The sequence below is a fragment of the Piliocolobus tephrosceles genome, chromosome 2 (genome assembly GCF_002776525.5).
Source record: "Piliocolobus tephrosceles isolate RC106 chromosome 2, ASM277652v3, whole genome shotgun sequence".
Lineage (NCBI taxonomy): Eukaryota > Metazoa > Chordata > Mammalia > Primates > Cercopithecidae > Piliocolobus > Piliocolobus tephrosceles.
The window spans coordinates 35,865,026-35,883,047 of NC_045435.1; the positions used below are offsets into that span (position 1 = coordinate 35,865,026).

The 18,022-nt window shown below is 39.5% G+C and overlaps 1 protein-coding gene across 4 annotated transcripts in view; it reads left to right on the forward strand.

The window, feature by feature from the left end:
• The window catches only part of MAATS1 (MYCBP associated and testis expressed 1), a 64,602-nt gene that overhangs the window by 26,727 nt on the left and 19,853 nt on the right, over positions 1 to 18,022 (forward strand). For all 4 annotated transcript variants that reach the window (XM_023214184.1, XM_023214175.1, XM_023214190.1 and 1 more), the window contains 8 exons: positions 545 to 702; positions 2,606 to 2,788; positions 3,784 to 3,926; positions 7,776 to 7,892; positions 9,652 to 9,723; positions 10,941 to 11,087; positions 14,367 to 14,588; positions 17,516 to 17,664. In XM_023214184.1, coding sequence (XP_023069952.1) covers positions 545 to 702; positions 2,606 to 2,788; positions 3,784 to 3,926; positions 7,776 to 7,892; positions 9,652 to 9,723; positions 10,941 to 11,087; positions 14,367 to 14,588; positions 17,516 to 17,664 — 1,191 coding nt within the window. The remainder of the gene's footprint in view (positions 1 to 544; positions 703 to 2,605; positions 2,789 to 3,783; positions 3,927 to 7,775; positions 7,893 to 9,651; positions 9,724 to 10,940; positions 11,088 to 14,366; positions 14,589 to 17,515; positions 17,665 to 18,022) is intronic.

The following is an 18,022-nucleotide window of genomic DNA, read 5'->3' on the forward strand; positions in this document are numbered from 1 at the left end:
TAAGCTGGAGGTACAGATTACAAAGTCATCTGTGCATTGTTGGATGCGCATGAGCAAGGTAGCCCAAGGAGAACAAGTTGAAGGTAGGGGGAAAAGAAACAAAGATTTGTTGAGTACCTATTATATGCCAGGCACTGGCATTTTTACCTCATTCCTTAGGACAGCATGCCAGAACCACATTTCCTCTTCACTCCCCTATTACATAACCCTCCAGGAATATCACTCGACCTGGCACTGTGCACAAACCTCTTACTGTTCCTTTAGGCCCATCTGGCTAGAGAGCCCTTCTTTTACCCCATCTGCCTGGCATACTCTTCTTCATCCTTGAGAACTACCCCCATATATATTCCTATTATATAGAGAGTCTCTATTGAGTGCCACCCCCACGCCCTCAATTCATCTGTCATACTTTTGCCAGAGTGGTCTTTTGACAATACATGAACATGATACCAGCCCACAGAGAAGAGCGTGCCTGTGGCAGCCGTTCCTTTGCTCTCCGTTTGAGATGCCATATGCTTCTTTATGTTTTGTAATTTACTTGAAGACTGCAGGAGATTCGCCTGGAAGTTCTAAAAGAGCTGTTGAGGAAGCGTGAAGAGAATCAGAATAAAGTGAATATGAAGCACTTGAATGCACGGTGGTCTAAACTGCAGGAGGCAAAAGAGGCAAAAATGGCAAAAATTCAGCGCACACATGTATCAAGTAATGGTGTAGTATGAACAATGAAGACAGTGGAAAAGTGGGCTTTGCTTTGGATCTTTGACCAAACCTGACTTAACTATGATATAATTCTGTGTTGGTCCTGGGAATCACATAGGTAAGGGCTGAGAGATGAGTTATTTCTTAAAGGTAGAAGAGTGGAGGAAATTCCCTTGCTAAGAAAATCAAGTGATGGTGTCCTAACAGGTAATCAAGTTATTGAGATAATGTGTGTATGTGTGTGTATGTGTATATGTGTGTCTATATGTGTGTGTGGTGGGATAGGTGTTAGGTTCCCCATATTCCTGGTCCACAGCCCTGGATAAAGAGCCCTGTTTCTTACCCTTTCTTCATTTGGCCCTTAAAGGTGGCATTTTAGACATCCTTTTTCCTAATCACCTTGCCACAAGAAATTTTAATACCACATACATAACATATGTATGTTTACGTACTATACGTATATCTATACTTTATACATGAAAAGAGGAAGTATATGATTTATTATTTTTATTCAGTGCAAGATTAAGAATGACTGAATTAAAGGTTCAAGTTAAATTTATATTTTAAAAATTTAAGGCCAAAAGAGGTAGCTCACGCCTGTAATTCCAGCACTTTGGGAGGCTGAGGTGGGAGGATTGCTTAAGGCTAGAAGTTCAAGACCAGCCTGAGCAACATAGTGAGACCCCATCTCTACAAATTTTTTTGGAAACTTAGCCAGATGTGGTGGTACACATCTGTAGTCATAGCTACTTGGAGGCTGAGGTGGGAGGATGGCTTAAGCCAAGGAGCTCAAGGCTACAGTGACTTATGATTGTACCACTGCACTCCAGCCTGGGTGATAGAGACCTTGTCTCAAAATAAATAAATAAATAGTATCAATTACATGTGCAGACTATATATGCACTCATCCACAATATAATCACATTTTAAAAAATCATTCAAAACTTTTTTCTAACAAAAATAAAAAATCAAAAAACAAATTATTGCTTAAAATTATGTTTAGTGAACTTAAATTTTAACTTTTCCTTGATGTGAGAAAAGAGCACTTAACTGCCAGATATTTATTTAGATATGATCAACTTTTTTTTCAGTACTTGGCATAACTAATGATAGATCTGACTTTTGTGGGCGAATAATAAAATTTAAATCATTTTCACTTAATTCTAAAACCCACGTCACACCCAAAAGTGCTGAGGATCAAACATAAACAACATCCCCAAGACAGCAGTGGCACACAGGCCCCCTCTTGCAGCATGACGTCACGATCTTGTGATAAGATTTTTACTCCCGTTGAAAATGCACAATGTAGAGCCACCAAAGGGGCTTGGGTCTGTGATGGGATCTGAGAGAAAAGGAGCACAGGAGGTGGTGAGCATGACTCTTTAGATGAGTGTACTCCTCGTGTGCACAGTTGAGCCTTTCCCTCTGACTGCCAAGCAATTCAGAAAGCTGTAAGCTGGGACAGTCTTTGGTTTATTTTGGTGTTAACCAAGATGAACCTATAGTCTTTGCTTTTGATTATTCTTGTAAGGGAGAATAATTCCCTAGTTCCCCCACTGAACATGTATTTTCCAGTTGCTTTGAGTTTCATTCATTTAACAAACTTTTACTGAATACCTCTTGGCCTGGAGTTTGAAATGCAATTATAAAATATTTTTGATGAGTACCGATTGAGGGCACTAGCTGATTCTGCTTCTGTGACTCCTGCCTGTCTCATGACAATCTGGGCCACACAGATGGCAGACCTCTGTTTTTAGTGTTACATTCTGGCTGTCGTGAGTCATCATGAAATTCATTCATTTCAATAGCTTCTCTGTGAATAACACTAGAATTGGCTTACTCTTCTGCATTTGTATAATTCAGAACAATATTTTGGAGATAGTCATGGAGGAATGTTTTATTTCAGCAATCAGAAAGCTTGTAGGAAAGGGAAAGAACATAGAAGGGAAGTTGGAGAGAAGAAATATCATCAAGGATTATTCTGATTATGCATCACAAGTCTATGGACCTCTGTCTCGTCTTGGGTGTTTCCCAGACAATAACTCAGAGGACTTTGTAGTAAAAAACTACTATCTCAACACCTATGAAGGTAAGCAATTTACATAATTAGAAATCCAGTATAAGAGGGCTGTCTCAGAAATATGAGCAAATATACAAAATGTAGAAATTTAGATTAAAAGCTAAGCAGTAAAAATATTTGCAATAAACACTGATGAACAGGTTTAACATTATTAACGTGAGTTTATACAAACCAATAAAAACTACTAAGACCCAAATAAATAAATAGACACACTATAGAACACACAGACGCACTATAGTCCTTGCTATAGAACGGCTCAGCAAGGACTAAATTCAGTTAGCTACTAAATGTTAAAAAATGTTTAATGTCACTAATAATCAAAGTTATTTAACAATGAAATAGAGAAAACTTTTATACCAGGTTTTTGAAGCGAACAAGAAATATGTATAATGAAATCAATCCTTTACAAAGAAATCTCAAAAAACTAGTGAGCAAGAGGATGGGGAACCAGGGGATAAGTTCATGGAGAGGGCTATACCTCTTATGAAGTTCAAGAAAGGCTTATTCAGTTATTTAATTTCACTGACAAGTTGAAGTATCATATGGCCAAGAGCACAAGTTGCTGGTTACACTGCTGAACTTGTAGCTCTGGCTGGCCATCTTTATTTAATATTTTATTAAAATATGTAATATTTTAATAAAAATTACAATTTATTAAAATGTAATAAATTGATGAACGTCTACTTTAGAAGGGTGGCACCACATATCATAGAATCATTCATTTTCTGTTGATGATTATTGTGGAATTGCTACTTTTTTGTAGGGCAATAGTTTCATTTTAGAATGCATTTCTCATTGTACAGCCTAAATCACTGAGAATGTGAGTTAATTATATGGAAATGTGCTATTACATTTCAGGGACACTTCATTCTATTATATGAGATACACCCTCTCAACAATTCTAATGAAACTGCTTGGCAAACAGCTACAAAAGCTAACAATATACCTTAAAAATAATAAACGTAAGCACTGGATACTAAAAAACATGTACTTCCTTCTCATAGGATTAGTCGAACTTGAGTCACGTCTCCCAGATTTTGTGACACAACCCCGAATCAGAGCTCCAAAACCTAAAGTCATTACCACCAAAGCTGGTTTTCTGAAGAGGGCAGCAAGGTTGGACTATGAGTTGGCAGAGGTTCATAAGGTATAATCATTATCTGGAGGACAAAATGCTTCTAATGTGATTTTTGCAGATAAATGTTACACTCCAAAAATTGCAGCAATGTCCAGTAGGTCCAACATAGACCTACATTCTCTGCTCTGCAGTTTTTTGAGGTTGCCCATGCTGTGCTGAACCAATGTGTGTATTTCCCCTCATTTCACACTTCAGGAAACTTCTTGGAGGTTATTTTCCCCATTTGCAGAAGTCATATTACTTTCTGAAAGCGTTTTCAACTTGGATCTCTGTATAAAATCTGACACTATAGTAAGGTGTAGCAAGTTTCTATTGTTGGTGTTAATAGCTGGAATAGGCCTGATTTTCTCCCTTTTGTGTTCATGTGATTAGGGCATATGAAGAAAAAGAGTTATGTTCAACTCCTTTCTCATCTAGTTAAAGCTCTAAAGGAAAATGTGTGATGGCCTTCCCCAGGATCCGCAGCATGTCATCCACCAGCTGGGCTTTCCCTTTTGGTAGCTGGACTGCAGGTGTACAGAATCTGTGGTTTATGCTGGTGGTGCTCATTCTTTCCTGTGCACTGGAATCTCATGGAGGACTTGTTAAGACACATGCACCTGGGCCCCATCCCCAGAGTTTCTGATTGAGTAGGTCTGAGGTAGGGCTGGAGTATTTGCCTTTTTGATAAGTTTCCCGGTGATGCTGCTGCTGCTGCTGTTCCAGGAACCACACTTCAAGTCCCACTGGTTTATGATATGCTTTAATCACTGGCCCATTCATGTTTGTTCAGTTGATTTTAGTAGTTAATAAAGATTGATGGTAACCTATCCTCAAAACAGGACCTTAACAGTAATTTATGTATATCGAGGTGATTCTTTCTCACCTCATCCCCATTCCCCCATCTCCTTTTACCCATCCTGAATGCTGTGTTCATCATTCTCTCACTTTCTGTTAAGATTTTTTATAGATTCTTTTTATTAAGTTATGGAAATTCCCTTCTATTCTTAATTTACTAAAACCTTTAATCATGTGTTTATGTTGAATTTTATCAAATGTTTATCTCTATCACACAATTTTTATATATGTTATTTTTTAAATTATTGTAGCAACATTTATAATTGTTTGCAAATGTTAATCTATCCTTGCATGCCTGGGAAGAACCTGCCTTGGTCAAAGCATACAGCTTATTTTCAATACCTTGTTGGATTTGGTTTACTCGTATGTTGATTAGGATTTTGCTTCTACATTCATGAGTGAAATGGCCTTCTTGTTTTTCTTTCTCATTTTGACTATGTATGGGGTTGGTGTTATAATTATGCAGGTCTCCTGAAATTAACTGAGGAATATTCCTTCCTTTTTCTTTTTTGAGAAGAGTTTAAATAAGATTGGGATGATCTGTTCCTTCAGTTTGGTAGACTATGCATATGAAATTATCTGGGACTAATGTTTTCTTCATAGGAAAAATTTTAACCACTACTTCAATTTCTTTACAACTTGTAGAACTCCTCTGAATTACTTTTGGTAAATTTTTTTTAATAAATTCCATTTCACCTACCTTTTCCATGTTTTTGGGCATATGATTGTTGGTAGTATTGTTTTATAATCTTTTAAATGTTTGTTTTATCTTATTCATGTCTACTTTTTTCATTTACAATATTGTTTATTTATGCCTTAACTCTTTTCCTTAATCAGGTTTACTGAAGGCTTGCTTATTTTCTTAGTATTTATGTTTCCAAACAATGAACTTTTGATTTTGTTGATTTCCTGTATTATATGTTTTTTTAATCACAGTAATTTCTACTCCTATATTTATTCTATATTTCTTTCTACTTTCTTAGGGTTTGTTTCACAGGTCTTTTCTTAAATTGTACATGTAGCTCATCAGTTTCAGGCATTCATCTGTTTTATATAAGTATTTTAGGTTAAACATTTCCTTCAAAATGCTGACTTTTGGTACATTTCATTAGTTTTGATATGTAGTATTTGTCATTCTTAATATCTAATATCAGAAAAACCATTATGATTTTTTAATCTGTGAGTATTTAATAGTGTGTTTTAAAATTTCCAAATATGCAGGAATTTTAACTCATTTTCTCATTAACCTCTAACTCAATTGCGTTGTGATCAGAGGTCATGGTCTGTGTGGTACCTATCCTTTGAAATTTCATGAGGCTTGCTTTGTGGACTAGTATATGATTATACATATAAAATAATAAAATACACCTTCAAATAACACAATGCCACTTCATGGGTAGAGCGAACACCTTAGAACAGATCATTCCCAACTCCTTCTTCCCATCCCTGTGATGTTCCTGTCATTCATTTCACTCATCCAAATGCTATAATCAGCCAATATGTTTTACTTTTATTGCTTTAGCTAGCAGTTATCTTTTGGCTCAATTAAAAATAAAAAACAATATAATTTATTTATTCCTTTTCTTCTGCTCTTCTTATACTTATATCGATCTAAGTTTTTGATCTATACCATTTTTCACCCGCCTGAAGAACTTTTTTTTTAAATCATTTCTTGCAGGGAAGGTCTGCTGGTCATGAATTCCTTCAGTCTTTGCCCGCTTTATTTTGGGGAGCGGGGGGAATGTAATTCACATACAATAAAATCCCCCTTTTAAAATATATAATTCAGTAGTTTTCAGCATATTCACAAGTCTGTGCAACCATCACCACTATCTAATTCCAGAATATTTTCGTCATCCCCAAAACAAACCCCATGCCTAATAGTGCTCAATTCCAATTCCCGCTTCCCCTCAGCCCCTGGCAACCACTTTCCTTTTTTCTTTTTTGGCGGAGTCTCTCTCAGTCGCCCAGGCTGGAGTGCAGTGGCATGATCTTGGCTCACTGCCAGCTCTGCCTCCTGGATTCATACCATTCTCCTGCCTCAGCCTCCCAAGTAGCTGGGACTACAGGCGCCCGCCACCATGCCCGGCTGACTTTTTGTAATTTTAGTAGAGACGGGGTTTTACCGTGTTAGCCAGAGTGGTCTCGATCTACTGACCTCGTGATCCACCCACCTTGGCCTCCCAAAGTGCTGGGACTACAGGCGTGAGCCACTGTGCCTGGCCTATTCTACTTTCTTTTTATGGATTTGCCGATTCTGGACATTTCATATACATGGAATCATGCAGTATATGGCCTTTTGCGTCTGGCTTCTTTCACTTAGCATAGCGTTTTTAAGGTTCATCCAGGTTTTAATACATCTCAGTACTTCATTCTTTTTTTATGATTGTGTAACATTCCATTGTGTGGATATACCACATTTTATTTCTCTTCTCATCATTTGATGAATCCACCAAGAATATAACCATGTTTAGTCAGTTGGTAACTTTTTTTTTTTTTTTTTTTTTGAGATGAAGTTTTGCTCTTGTTGCCCAGGCTGGAGTGCAATGGCGCGATCTCAGCTCACTGCAACTTCTGCCTCCCAGGTTCAAGTGATTCTCCTGCCTCAGCCTCCCGAGTAACTGGGATTACAGGCATGCACCACCATGCCCGGCTAATTCTGTATTTTTAGTGGAGACAGGGTTTCTGTTGGTCAGGTTGGTTGGTTAACGTATTTTTAGGAATATCATAGCACCTCTTGGGAGATACACACATTCTTGGTAGTGTTTCTCAAACTGACCTAGCATCACCATAGAGAATATTCATATTCTGATTAATATTTATGTCTGTGCCCTAGATCTGGTAATGAAGGAAAATATAGGCTACAATATACGTTATTCAGGTGATGGGTATGCTAAAAGCCTAGATTTCACCATTATGTAATATATTCATGTAGTGCAGTTTTTCTGCACTTTTACCCCGTAAATTTATGCAAATTTTTGTTAAAAAAATAAGAGATTCTATTAATTGGCATTATTTCAGGCACTGTTGGATAAGAAAAATAAAGTTCTTGAAGCCAGGAAACCCCCTCGCTTCCTTCAGAGAAACCCAATACCTCAACCTCGGCTTCCAACTCCAACCTTGGAAATGACTTCCAATGTAAGTTGGAAACTTTTTAGTTGAAATGCTAAATTCAATATTGTTGTCAGCTTATTCTTAGGATAGTTTAGCTTAAAGCAAATCTAATTTAGCAGTGTTAGTTTCCCAAGCTCTAACTTAAATATTGTCTTTATTCTTATGTAGCAAACATCAGACACACACAAAAACAAACGAGATGAAATGAAATCTAAACCCAGTCCTTTTCAAAAATAAAAACACAATTTAAAAAATCTTTCCATGAAAAATCAGCATCAGAAGGTAGTGCTTATGTATATGAAATAGAAAAAGAAGATTGAGTGATGATCAGTTACCATAACTATCTTCCCATATGGAGAGATGGCTGATGACTGTTGGAGTCGAAGAGGAACGAAATGCCAGAGGTGTCATCAAGATAGGCTTGCTTCTGGGGTGGGAATGACTCAAAGGGCCCTGGCCAGGGCCACATCTCACCAGACTCAATTTGAGCAAGGTAGCAGAGTTGGTTAGGATTTAGACGACTGACTCAGACTAAACAAATCCACAGGATTTGCAAATTTATTTGTTGCAAATTTATTACTTTACGGAGAGAACCATAACTGCCTACTAGATCAGGCTGTTCCTCTTGGCTGGTCAGCACATTATCTCTCAATATAGGACAGTCCTCACAAGAAGCCAAATTGTATTCAGAAGGCTGGTGTGTTTCTTGGCTGAGGGCAGGTGTTGGTGGGAGACCACACTAACCCCTGTTACTGCCTCTGATGAGTGGCTCCTGCAGAGGGACCAGAAAGCTCCCACCAGCCGGCTGGGATGTGCTGCTGGGTAACATTCTCTTTTCTAGACTTTGTGCAGGCCTTTGGTTGACAGACTGTCTTTTTTTTTTTTTTTTTTTTTTTTTGAGACAGAATCTCGCTCTGTCACCTAGGCTGGAGTGCAGTGGTACAATCTTGGCTCACTGCAGCCTCTGCCTCCTGGGTTCAAGCGATTCTCTTGCTTCAGCCTCATGAGTAGCTGGGACTACAGGCGTGTGTCATCACGCCCAGCTAATTTTTGTAGCTTTAGTAGAGACGGGGTGTCGCCACGTTGGCCAGGCTGGTCTCAAACTCTTGACCTCAGGTGATCCACCTGCCCCAGCCTCCCAAAGTGCTAGGATCACAGACGTGAGCCACTGCACCCAGCCTGACACATTGTCTTTCATGTATGTTAATGTCATCAATTAGACTGCTGTTTTCTTTTTACATTCAAAGGAACCTTAATTAGATTTCCAGACCCTGCTTTTTCTGCTTTGGACACACAGTTTTTAAGATGATTTTTATAATGGTTAACCTTGTCTCTTATATTCTGATTTTATCAGCATAGCTGAATTCTTGTGAGAAGTACCTTACTCTGACAATAGACTAGGTGTATTTTTGTCTACTGATGATCAAACATGAAAAATCCTATTGCAAAATGATGTTATCAGCAATACTTGTTGCTTCAAGAAAGATTTTGTTGGAAAGGAATATAAGGAAATGAAAGTGGCTTCATTTGTAGGGATAGCATGGCAGGGCGTGAATTTTTTGCTTGTAATATGGTTTGTTAATGATGAAAAATAATGAATTTTAATGTAAGTAACATTAAAATAGTATATGTTCAATAAGAGCAGGGACCATGTTTTATTTCTCTTTAAATCTTTTCAGCATCTGGCACAGTCTGTTTTGCTTGAAATAAGTCTTCAAAAGAATATTTGATGCTTGGACTACTGCAGTTCTCAAGCTGCTTGGTTCTCCCTTTGTTCTTTTAGGAAGAAGAAGAAATAGAAATGGCTGTGATCTACCTTCAAAAGTTACTCCGGGGCAGAGTCGTTCAGAACATGGTGTGTAGGTCCAACCACTGGCCCTGCGTTTCTCTTTTGAGAATAATTTTTTTTAGAATGCATATGTGCTTGGTTCCTTGGAGTGAATTCTCTTTTGCACCCTGCTATCCTATTCAGCTAAACTCTTAAATTGACTACCCATTTCCTTCTGGTGGCATCGTTTGTCCAGGTGGGTGGCACAGTGTCAAGGAGAGAGGCAGGAAGGACCTACCTGCTATTTGCCATGGTTGTAACTAAGGCAGTGTGAAACTGACTTCTTCCTTGGAATTGTTAAATCCATACATTTTCTCACCTGAATTTTGGCTATTTAAGCATTATCAACCAGGTGGATTCCCTAACTTTTCACATAGTCATAATACAATTATTTGAGTTTGCATATGTCTGGCGATACCTACATTATAAATGAAATAGCTAAATAATGAACTATGGTTTTGAACCCTTACTATATGCCCACACTATTTATTCTTTGCACTACATGTATTGTCTCATTTTTTTTTGCTATCCATAATCTCATTTTACAGGCAAGTAATATGAGTCTGAGGGAGATATAGTTATCTGCCAGCAAATTCCGCTCTGGTCTTCCTGACTGTAAAGCCTCAGCCAGATTATTTGTGTTGCTGGAGCAGGCACACTTCACGTAAAAAATGGACTGATATCAAGCCCCAGTTAATTTTTTTCCCCAGACAGCTATAACTCATAAGAGATTCAGTATGATGAGTAACTCAGCTGGATGAGCAACTTGTGTTTAGCACTGTTCGTTACTCTTCTTTCAGTATTTTCCCAAGAGAAATGCCACAGTTAAATTTGGACAACAGATTATCACAAACCAGGGACAGATTTATTGGAAAAGAAGATATGGCCATGAAAAATGCCATCCTCAGGTTTATTAGCGAAGGAGCACAGGAAATGAGGGGAAGGTTCTGGTTTCTTAATATGACCCTGGAGTTGTCATCTTGTCCTTGAGAGGTATTGTCAGAAACTAAGTACAGCTCACTGAAAACTAAGCCCATTCTCTGCCTGAGAAGCTGAAGGCACAGAAAAGAGGGCTGAACTCTAGCTCTGTGGGACACATCTGCTCTGTGGAATCCAAAAGGCAGGACAGAGCCCACTGTTCACAAGTGTCTCACAAGTCACTGCATGTGACTCCTAGTGCTTGGCACAAAGGGATGGTAACTTACAGGTCTCTCTTTGATTTGATTTGATTTGATTTGATACAGATGTTTGAAGGGAAAGAAAAGCGACTGGAGTTGATCCAGGAGTTGCGCACCTGCCACGCACTACAAGAAGATGAAAATCTGGTGAAAAAAGCCGAGAAGCAAGTGACCCTGGCCTTACAGCGGCAGAAGAACTTACATGAGCACAAGGTTTTCCTTTTTTCTCTTGTTACTTTCTTCTTAAATTTTCTCCCTTGATTTTATCATGGCACAGCAATATTCTAATAAAAATTCATGAAATGGTGAAAAAGAAACAGCCCCACAATCCCATCACTCTGTCAGCTGTGTGTGTGTATGTGTGTGTGTGTGTGTGTGTGTGTGTGTGACGGAGTTTCACTCTATCGCCCAGGCTGAAGTGCAGTGACACAGTCTTGGCTCACTACAACCTCTGCTTCATGGGTTCAAGTGATTCTCCTGCCTCAGTCTCCCGAGCTGGGACTACAGGCATGCACCACCATGCCTGGCTAATTTTCATATTCTTAGTAGAGATGGGATTGCGCCATATTGGCCAGGCTGGCCTCAAACTCCTGACCTCAGGTGATCCGCCCTCCTCGGCTTCCCAAAGTGCTGGAATTCTTAAATAATGCTGCTGTCGTCCTTAATTTGATCAGGGATGTGCCCTTACTGATTTGAATATGGTGGTATTGTTTCTTTATTTGCAAAACAATAACAACAAAACAAAAATAATGCATTCTTTTCAACTTTAAGATTTTTTCCTTCCTTTTTTTTCACAAATATCCAGTGACTACTGTATTTCGGTTAGTGAGGGCTTTGCAGACTGAATAAATAACAAAAGCAACATGAAAAAAGTGAAAAATAAGATTTATCTTAAAATATTAGCATTTATTTTGGAGTTTTAGAACTTCATAGCTCGTGCTGGTTAAACTGCGTATTAAATATGTTACTGTTTCGTGATATGTGGTGACTTTCATCATGACCTCCCAGCTGTGTGCCACCTGACACAGCTAAGAATTACAGCTCCAAACCAACAACTGTAAATATTGTTCCTCTTTTCTTCCAATGTTTGTCTATGTATACACACACTTTTCAATGCTATTGACATAGTATAGTTACACTTTATTTTACTCCCTCTCCCACTTTTCTGTAAGTCAATCTGAAAAAGAATCAATTTGCACAGAATTTAGTGTTATAGGGAAGTAATAATTAAAGTTAATATGACCCCCCTTTAGCAACATACATAACTCTTGTGTTATGTGGGAGTCGAGCACAAATAGTAAGCAGCCTGGAAATAACCACAACTTTCTTTCTTTCACATGACAGCAGCACCATGGATGGTTGCTGGGCTTGGGGAACTTTTGGGGAGTGAGGCAGGATGGGGAGGAAGCAAGCCACAGGCTGTGAGACCCAACAGAGGAACCAGAGAAGGAAGAGGAGAATGTGAACACTGGAGTCCCTGAATCTAGAAGTCCTAGAGTCCTGGAAAAGCTCAGATAAGGAACAGGATGCCCTGGGAGCACTAGGCCCTGAGATCGTGGATGAAAAAATGCCCCCCTTGGCCCTTTCAGGTTTCTGATCATGACTTTAGTGGGTACAGCTAAGCTAACCCAGGCTTTTCAGTTCATTTATTCCATTTAGTGGATATATGTGTGGGTGAAATCGTGTCAGCTTACAGCTAAGGGAGGAGTTAATGGGCAAAGCTGTCACTTAGCCAAAGACTCACTCTGCTTACCTTCAGCTGTACCTGGATACACCCTGGATGTATGCAGGGATCTGAGGGAGTGAGCACTTCATGTATACCTGCAGCAATGTTGGTCTGTCTCTTTTCCCCTTCTCTTATATTTCTGTGGAAAACAGTCCAGAAAATGCACAACCCCCAATTATGTAACACTACTTTCTGTGACTACAGCAGAATCCCCTCCCTAAACATTTCCCTTAATTTCAAATTAGATTGTCCTGCCTGTGCATACCCAGATTTCTCGTTGAGAAGAGGCTAAACCTGAGCAGGATTTCTAGCCATCTCAGGATTTTCAAGGTGGCACCTGACCCCGAGTGAGGGAGCTTATGCTCCCTGCAGATAAGGAGAGAATCTGTTTGTCATCTCTGGGCTGAGTATCTACTGTTTATGAACGGAAGGAGCAGTGAGATGCTCTTAGCTTTGTCCTTTCTTTCCATCTCTCCCTATTATATAAATAAGGTTGAACTTTGTGGTTAGAAAGTCTGTGGGCTAGGAGGCAGGTGACGATGAAGATGGGTGGTGTTGGGGCCAACAACCACACTTGACTGATGCTTTTACCCATAGCCCCATGGCCTCTGAGAACTGAGTATTCCCTCCCTTCAGATAGAAACCAGGAAGGGAGCTGAGCACAGAGGGAGAACTGTCACTGAGAAGGTGGCATGTGACTGGAAGATGAGCCCTTTTCCCTTACAACCAAGGATAGGAGAGGAAAGGGGATGAATTTGCAAAGTCATCTTAAACACTTTTCTTCTCCATATGTCAAAGCCAGGACACAGGGATTCATAAATAGGCACTGTAGCTGGCTTCTGGCAGAGAGCACAATGGGTCCCTAATTTTGCCTCAGAGATTAGATGGACATATGGTCTCTTTCCTGTGCTTTCTTTTTTTTTTCTTTTCTCAGATGGAGTCTTACTCTGTCACCCAGGCTAGAGTGCAGTGGCGCGATCTTGGCTCGCTGCAACCTCTGCCTCCTGGGCTCAGGCAATTCTCCTGTCTCAGGCTCCTGAGTAGCTGGGATTAAACAGGCACGCACCACGCCTGGCTAATTTTTGTATTTTTAGCAGAGACAGGGTTTCACCATGTTGGCCAGGCTGGTCTCAAACTCCTGACCTCAGGTGATCCACCCGCCTCAGCCTCCCCGAGTGCTGGGATTACATGCCTGAGCCACCATGCTCAGCCATTCCTGTGTATTTCAAAGATTGTTGTTAATGACTTCAAAGTTATGAAAAGATTTAAAAATACCAAGGTTTTCTACTTTCATGTTATTCAAGATCTTAACTCCTAACCTGTGTGAAAGGAAAGATATTGAAAAATTAACAGGTATCATGAGTGAATTTCTAGGAGATTCAATTTGATTAAACTCCAATATTATCTTTAATAAAAACTTGACATTTCCCTTCATGTCTGGGAAGACACACTTTACCTTGTCGATAAAATTGAAAGAAAATAACCCATTCTCCATGGTCACTAACGGAAACATCTTGCTAAATTCTCTTGCTTATTTGAGGGCTGTGGTCCATCAGTGACTGACCAAACAATCAGCTTTCTCATGCCTCCGTTTTCCTCATAAGAACCTGGGATGGAGTCAATCGAGAGGGAATATTCCCAATAAAAATTAAATGCATTCTGAAAGTGAATTGACTGCCAAGAGTTTTCAGTAATCCAGTGCCTCTTCTAATAATCACCACTCATAGTGGAATTTGTGTCCTTAAAGTTATGTTATTCTTTTCAAGGTGTCACTGGTTGAAAACCATTTGGCTGGACTGGAAGGAAGGGCACTGGCAGACATGTTTGACTTCCTGTCCAAAGAGCTGGTGAGACTGCAGGAGGAGAGGAGGATCCATGCCTTTGTCATGCTGGCCGAGCGCCAGCGGCGGGTACGAGAGGCTGAAGAGAGTGGTCGGCGCCAGGTGGAAAAACAGCGCCTGCGGGAGGAGGACGAGATATTTAAGGAGGCAAGTAGGGGCAGCTGGGTGTATGGAAGCTGCCTAGAAGGAGCCAAGTCAAACCAAAGGATGCTCATGACATAAAATGGCATTTGGCTTTTGTTTATGCATTGGGTTCCTACTATATGCCAGGCACTCTACAAAGGCATTGTGGGAAACTTTGGAGGGGGAAAGAAACCTGGACATGATCCCTTCTCTCCTAAAGCTTAAATAACACATAATACGCACCTGTGTATAGAATTAGAAAATGTATTGAGTTCCATGAAGGAAACAAATAGAGCCCAGAGACACATTTTAAGCCGGTTACTCCACTTGCTGTGTGGAGCACAGGCTGGAGGGAGGACAGAGGGGGAACAAGGCGGCCAGGAAGTAGCTGTTAAAGTAGTGAAGACCAGAGTGAGACACAGGAAGTGGAGTATTACGTCCAGGTCGGGCTTAAGCAAGTGGAAGATGATGGTATTATTTCCTGAGGTAGAAAAGTTGAGAGAGGAATAAGCGTAGGGGCAGGAGAAGAATCAGGAAATCAATTTTTATTTAGTTTGGGACATCTAAGCAGAGGTATTGTTTCAGTAGGTGGATCTACAAGATGGAATTTAGAAATGAGGTGTTGGCTGAAGATGTAAATTTGGGAGTTGGTGACCAGCTTGTAGCCTCCTACCAATCTTAACACACTTTGCTTCAAAAAGAGTTCCTGAGATTCAGAAAGTATTGGCAAATCAGAACTTGCCATCTCTACCTAATATCACTAAGGAAGAACCAGCTGGGGATGGGAAGAATAGCTGGGGGTGAGAATAAGAAGCAATGGAACAGAGGAGCTACTATACACAAAAGCAGAGAAAGGAAGAAGCTGGTAAAAAGCTTCTTAGGAAGATATCTTCTAAATGGGAATGATGGCAGAAAACATCAGCTCTGTCTAGCAAGGGCAATAAAGGGTTAAGATAGCCCTTCTAGCCTGATTTAAGAATCACTTAGGTAAAAAATGTACCCACTGTGGACCCACAGATTCAAATATCATCCATCATTTTAATTCCCAACCTTCCTAATTAAAATATAATGACTATTTTCCATCCTATTTCCCCAACCTCCATTCAGACAGATTCTCTTGAAGAGAAATATGCTTGCACATAAATTATAAAACAGAAATGTAATATTTAATACATTTCCCAAATATAGCATATAGATAGTGAGAAACACAGATATAAAGTCATAGACTCATCTTTAAATACATATACAATTTTGCAGGCACATGCATGAGGACATATTTACAAATATCTGGTGTGCACAATATTAGCAAGACATAGAGGAACACACATAGCCACACATTTCCTTATTCATGTACATACACGCACAAATGTGTCCAGAAATTTACACATTTATAAAGATATACATAAACAGGTACATATATAGCTATGAATGAACCATAGTAATATTTCCACCCCTCTACTATTACCTGACTGAGCTGTCTAACTGATCCATATAGATGCAACTTGCTTCCTGAAGAAGAGGGTGGGCTCTATGAGAGCATGAATATTGTATATTCCATTTGTGCCTTGCACAACACAGCATAGATCCCTGTACCTAATAGACGTTCAGCAGATATATTTTGGTTGGTTAGTTGTTTGGTTGATACTGTATTCAACTGGCCATGGAGAGTCTCCCATAGAGAAGGCATAGGGATTGAAGGTTGATGTTTTACACATAGGTGTACAGTATCATATACTCAGAATTGTGCCAAAGTGCCAATCCAGAAACAGGTACTGAATTGTTACTGAGTCCCAGGCATTATCTCAGATACAAAGATATATTTAGACATGAAACAGAAAAGTGCCCTACCTCTAAGAAGCTGATAATCAGCATACATATACACGCAAAACTAAGTATGCCACAGTTGTTGCTTAATCTTTCTATGTGCATACACCTGTAAAACGGGAAAAACTAAGCTACTTTGCTTATGGTTATATACTTAGGGAGCAAAAATATAGAGAAAACAAAGTGTTTACCATGAAAGTGGGAAGGTGCTGTAGTAAAGGAAGAAACCATGGTGGCCTTCTAAGATACTGGCAGTTACTATAATACATGGGTTCTGACTTTACCCTAATTCATTACACTGTACATTTGTGTGCTCTGTACTTTTTATTTTGTTTTATTTTTCTGATCTCTGAGTTTGCTTCCAATGCACTTTTAAAATCTGTATCCTATTTCATAATATCAAGTAAGCTTTTAAAAGAAGCAGTCAAGGGCTGGTACGATAATTCAATAAATTCATTAGAGACCCAGGATCCTTCTAGCTTTCTGCTCTTCTCTTCCTAAGTCGTAGCCCATCTGGCAATTTAAGATGATTGCTGGTGTTCCAGCATTATGTCCTCATGAAAGGAGAAATGAAGAGAGAAAAAAAGAAGCCAGGTCTTTCCCTTTAAGAATCCTTTCTTTGGTCAGAGCTGGATTGGTCATACGGCCAATCCAGCTCCTGTGGGTGCTAGGAAATGTAGTCTTTATTCTAGGCACCTGTTTGCCTAGCTGAAATCCAGGGGTTCTATTATGTAAGAGGAAGGAGAGAAAGGACACTGGAGAGTATCTCCTAGTCTATTCTTCTGTTAGGTAGTTTGACCAAATCACGTTGCTGGTAAGAACAAAGCCAGGATTTGAACCAGCATTATTGACACTGAATCCCGTGATCCTTCAGCAATGCTGTCTTGCCCCCCCACCCAATAAGATCCATAATTCTGAAATGGGCTAAATGGGTGTGGGCTGCCCAGAATGAGTAGGCAGGTGGATGAGAAATAGACGGATAAAGAAAATGAATGATGAGTGAAGGGACTGTTGACTTAATAAATGAAATGTATGAGCTAAAAAAAGTTAACCAATGTTTGTGTATTTTTCTTGTGTTGTTTACAACAGCATACCTGTTTTAGTGAGGGTATTATTGTATTTTGCAGGTAGTTAAAGTTCACCATAGTACTATAAGCTCCTACCTAGAAGACATAATACTGAATACTGAAGCGAATACTGCAGAAGAACAAGCCAGGGCAGAAATAGAGAAGATGGCTGAGAAAATCAATGACATTGCTTATGAAATGGAAAGCCGGTATGTATCAAGAGAACAGATTGTAGAATGGACAGCCCATTTGCTGATACTCATATATATTTTTTCAAGAGCTTACAATTTCACCACCAAGGAGAAAAAAATAACTCATACTTCAGGGTCCATTGTTTTATTAACATAACTCCTGAGAAGCCAATATGCGTATACCTCCGTATGTATTCTCAGTTATCCTCTGCAATCTGGATTACTCTCATTACTTACTTTCAGAATACTCGGAAGCATGAAAACAATGTGAATATGTGTGTGCAACATTACTGGGACTTCATCCCAAGGTTTCTGGCTTCTATGTATAAGCTGTGTTTCCAACATTCTCTTCCTGGCAGGCAGGGTAACTGAAGGA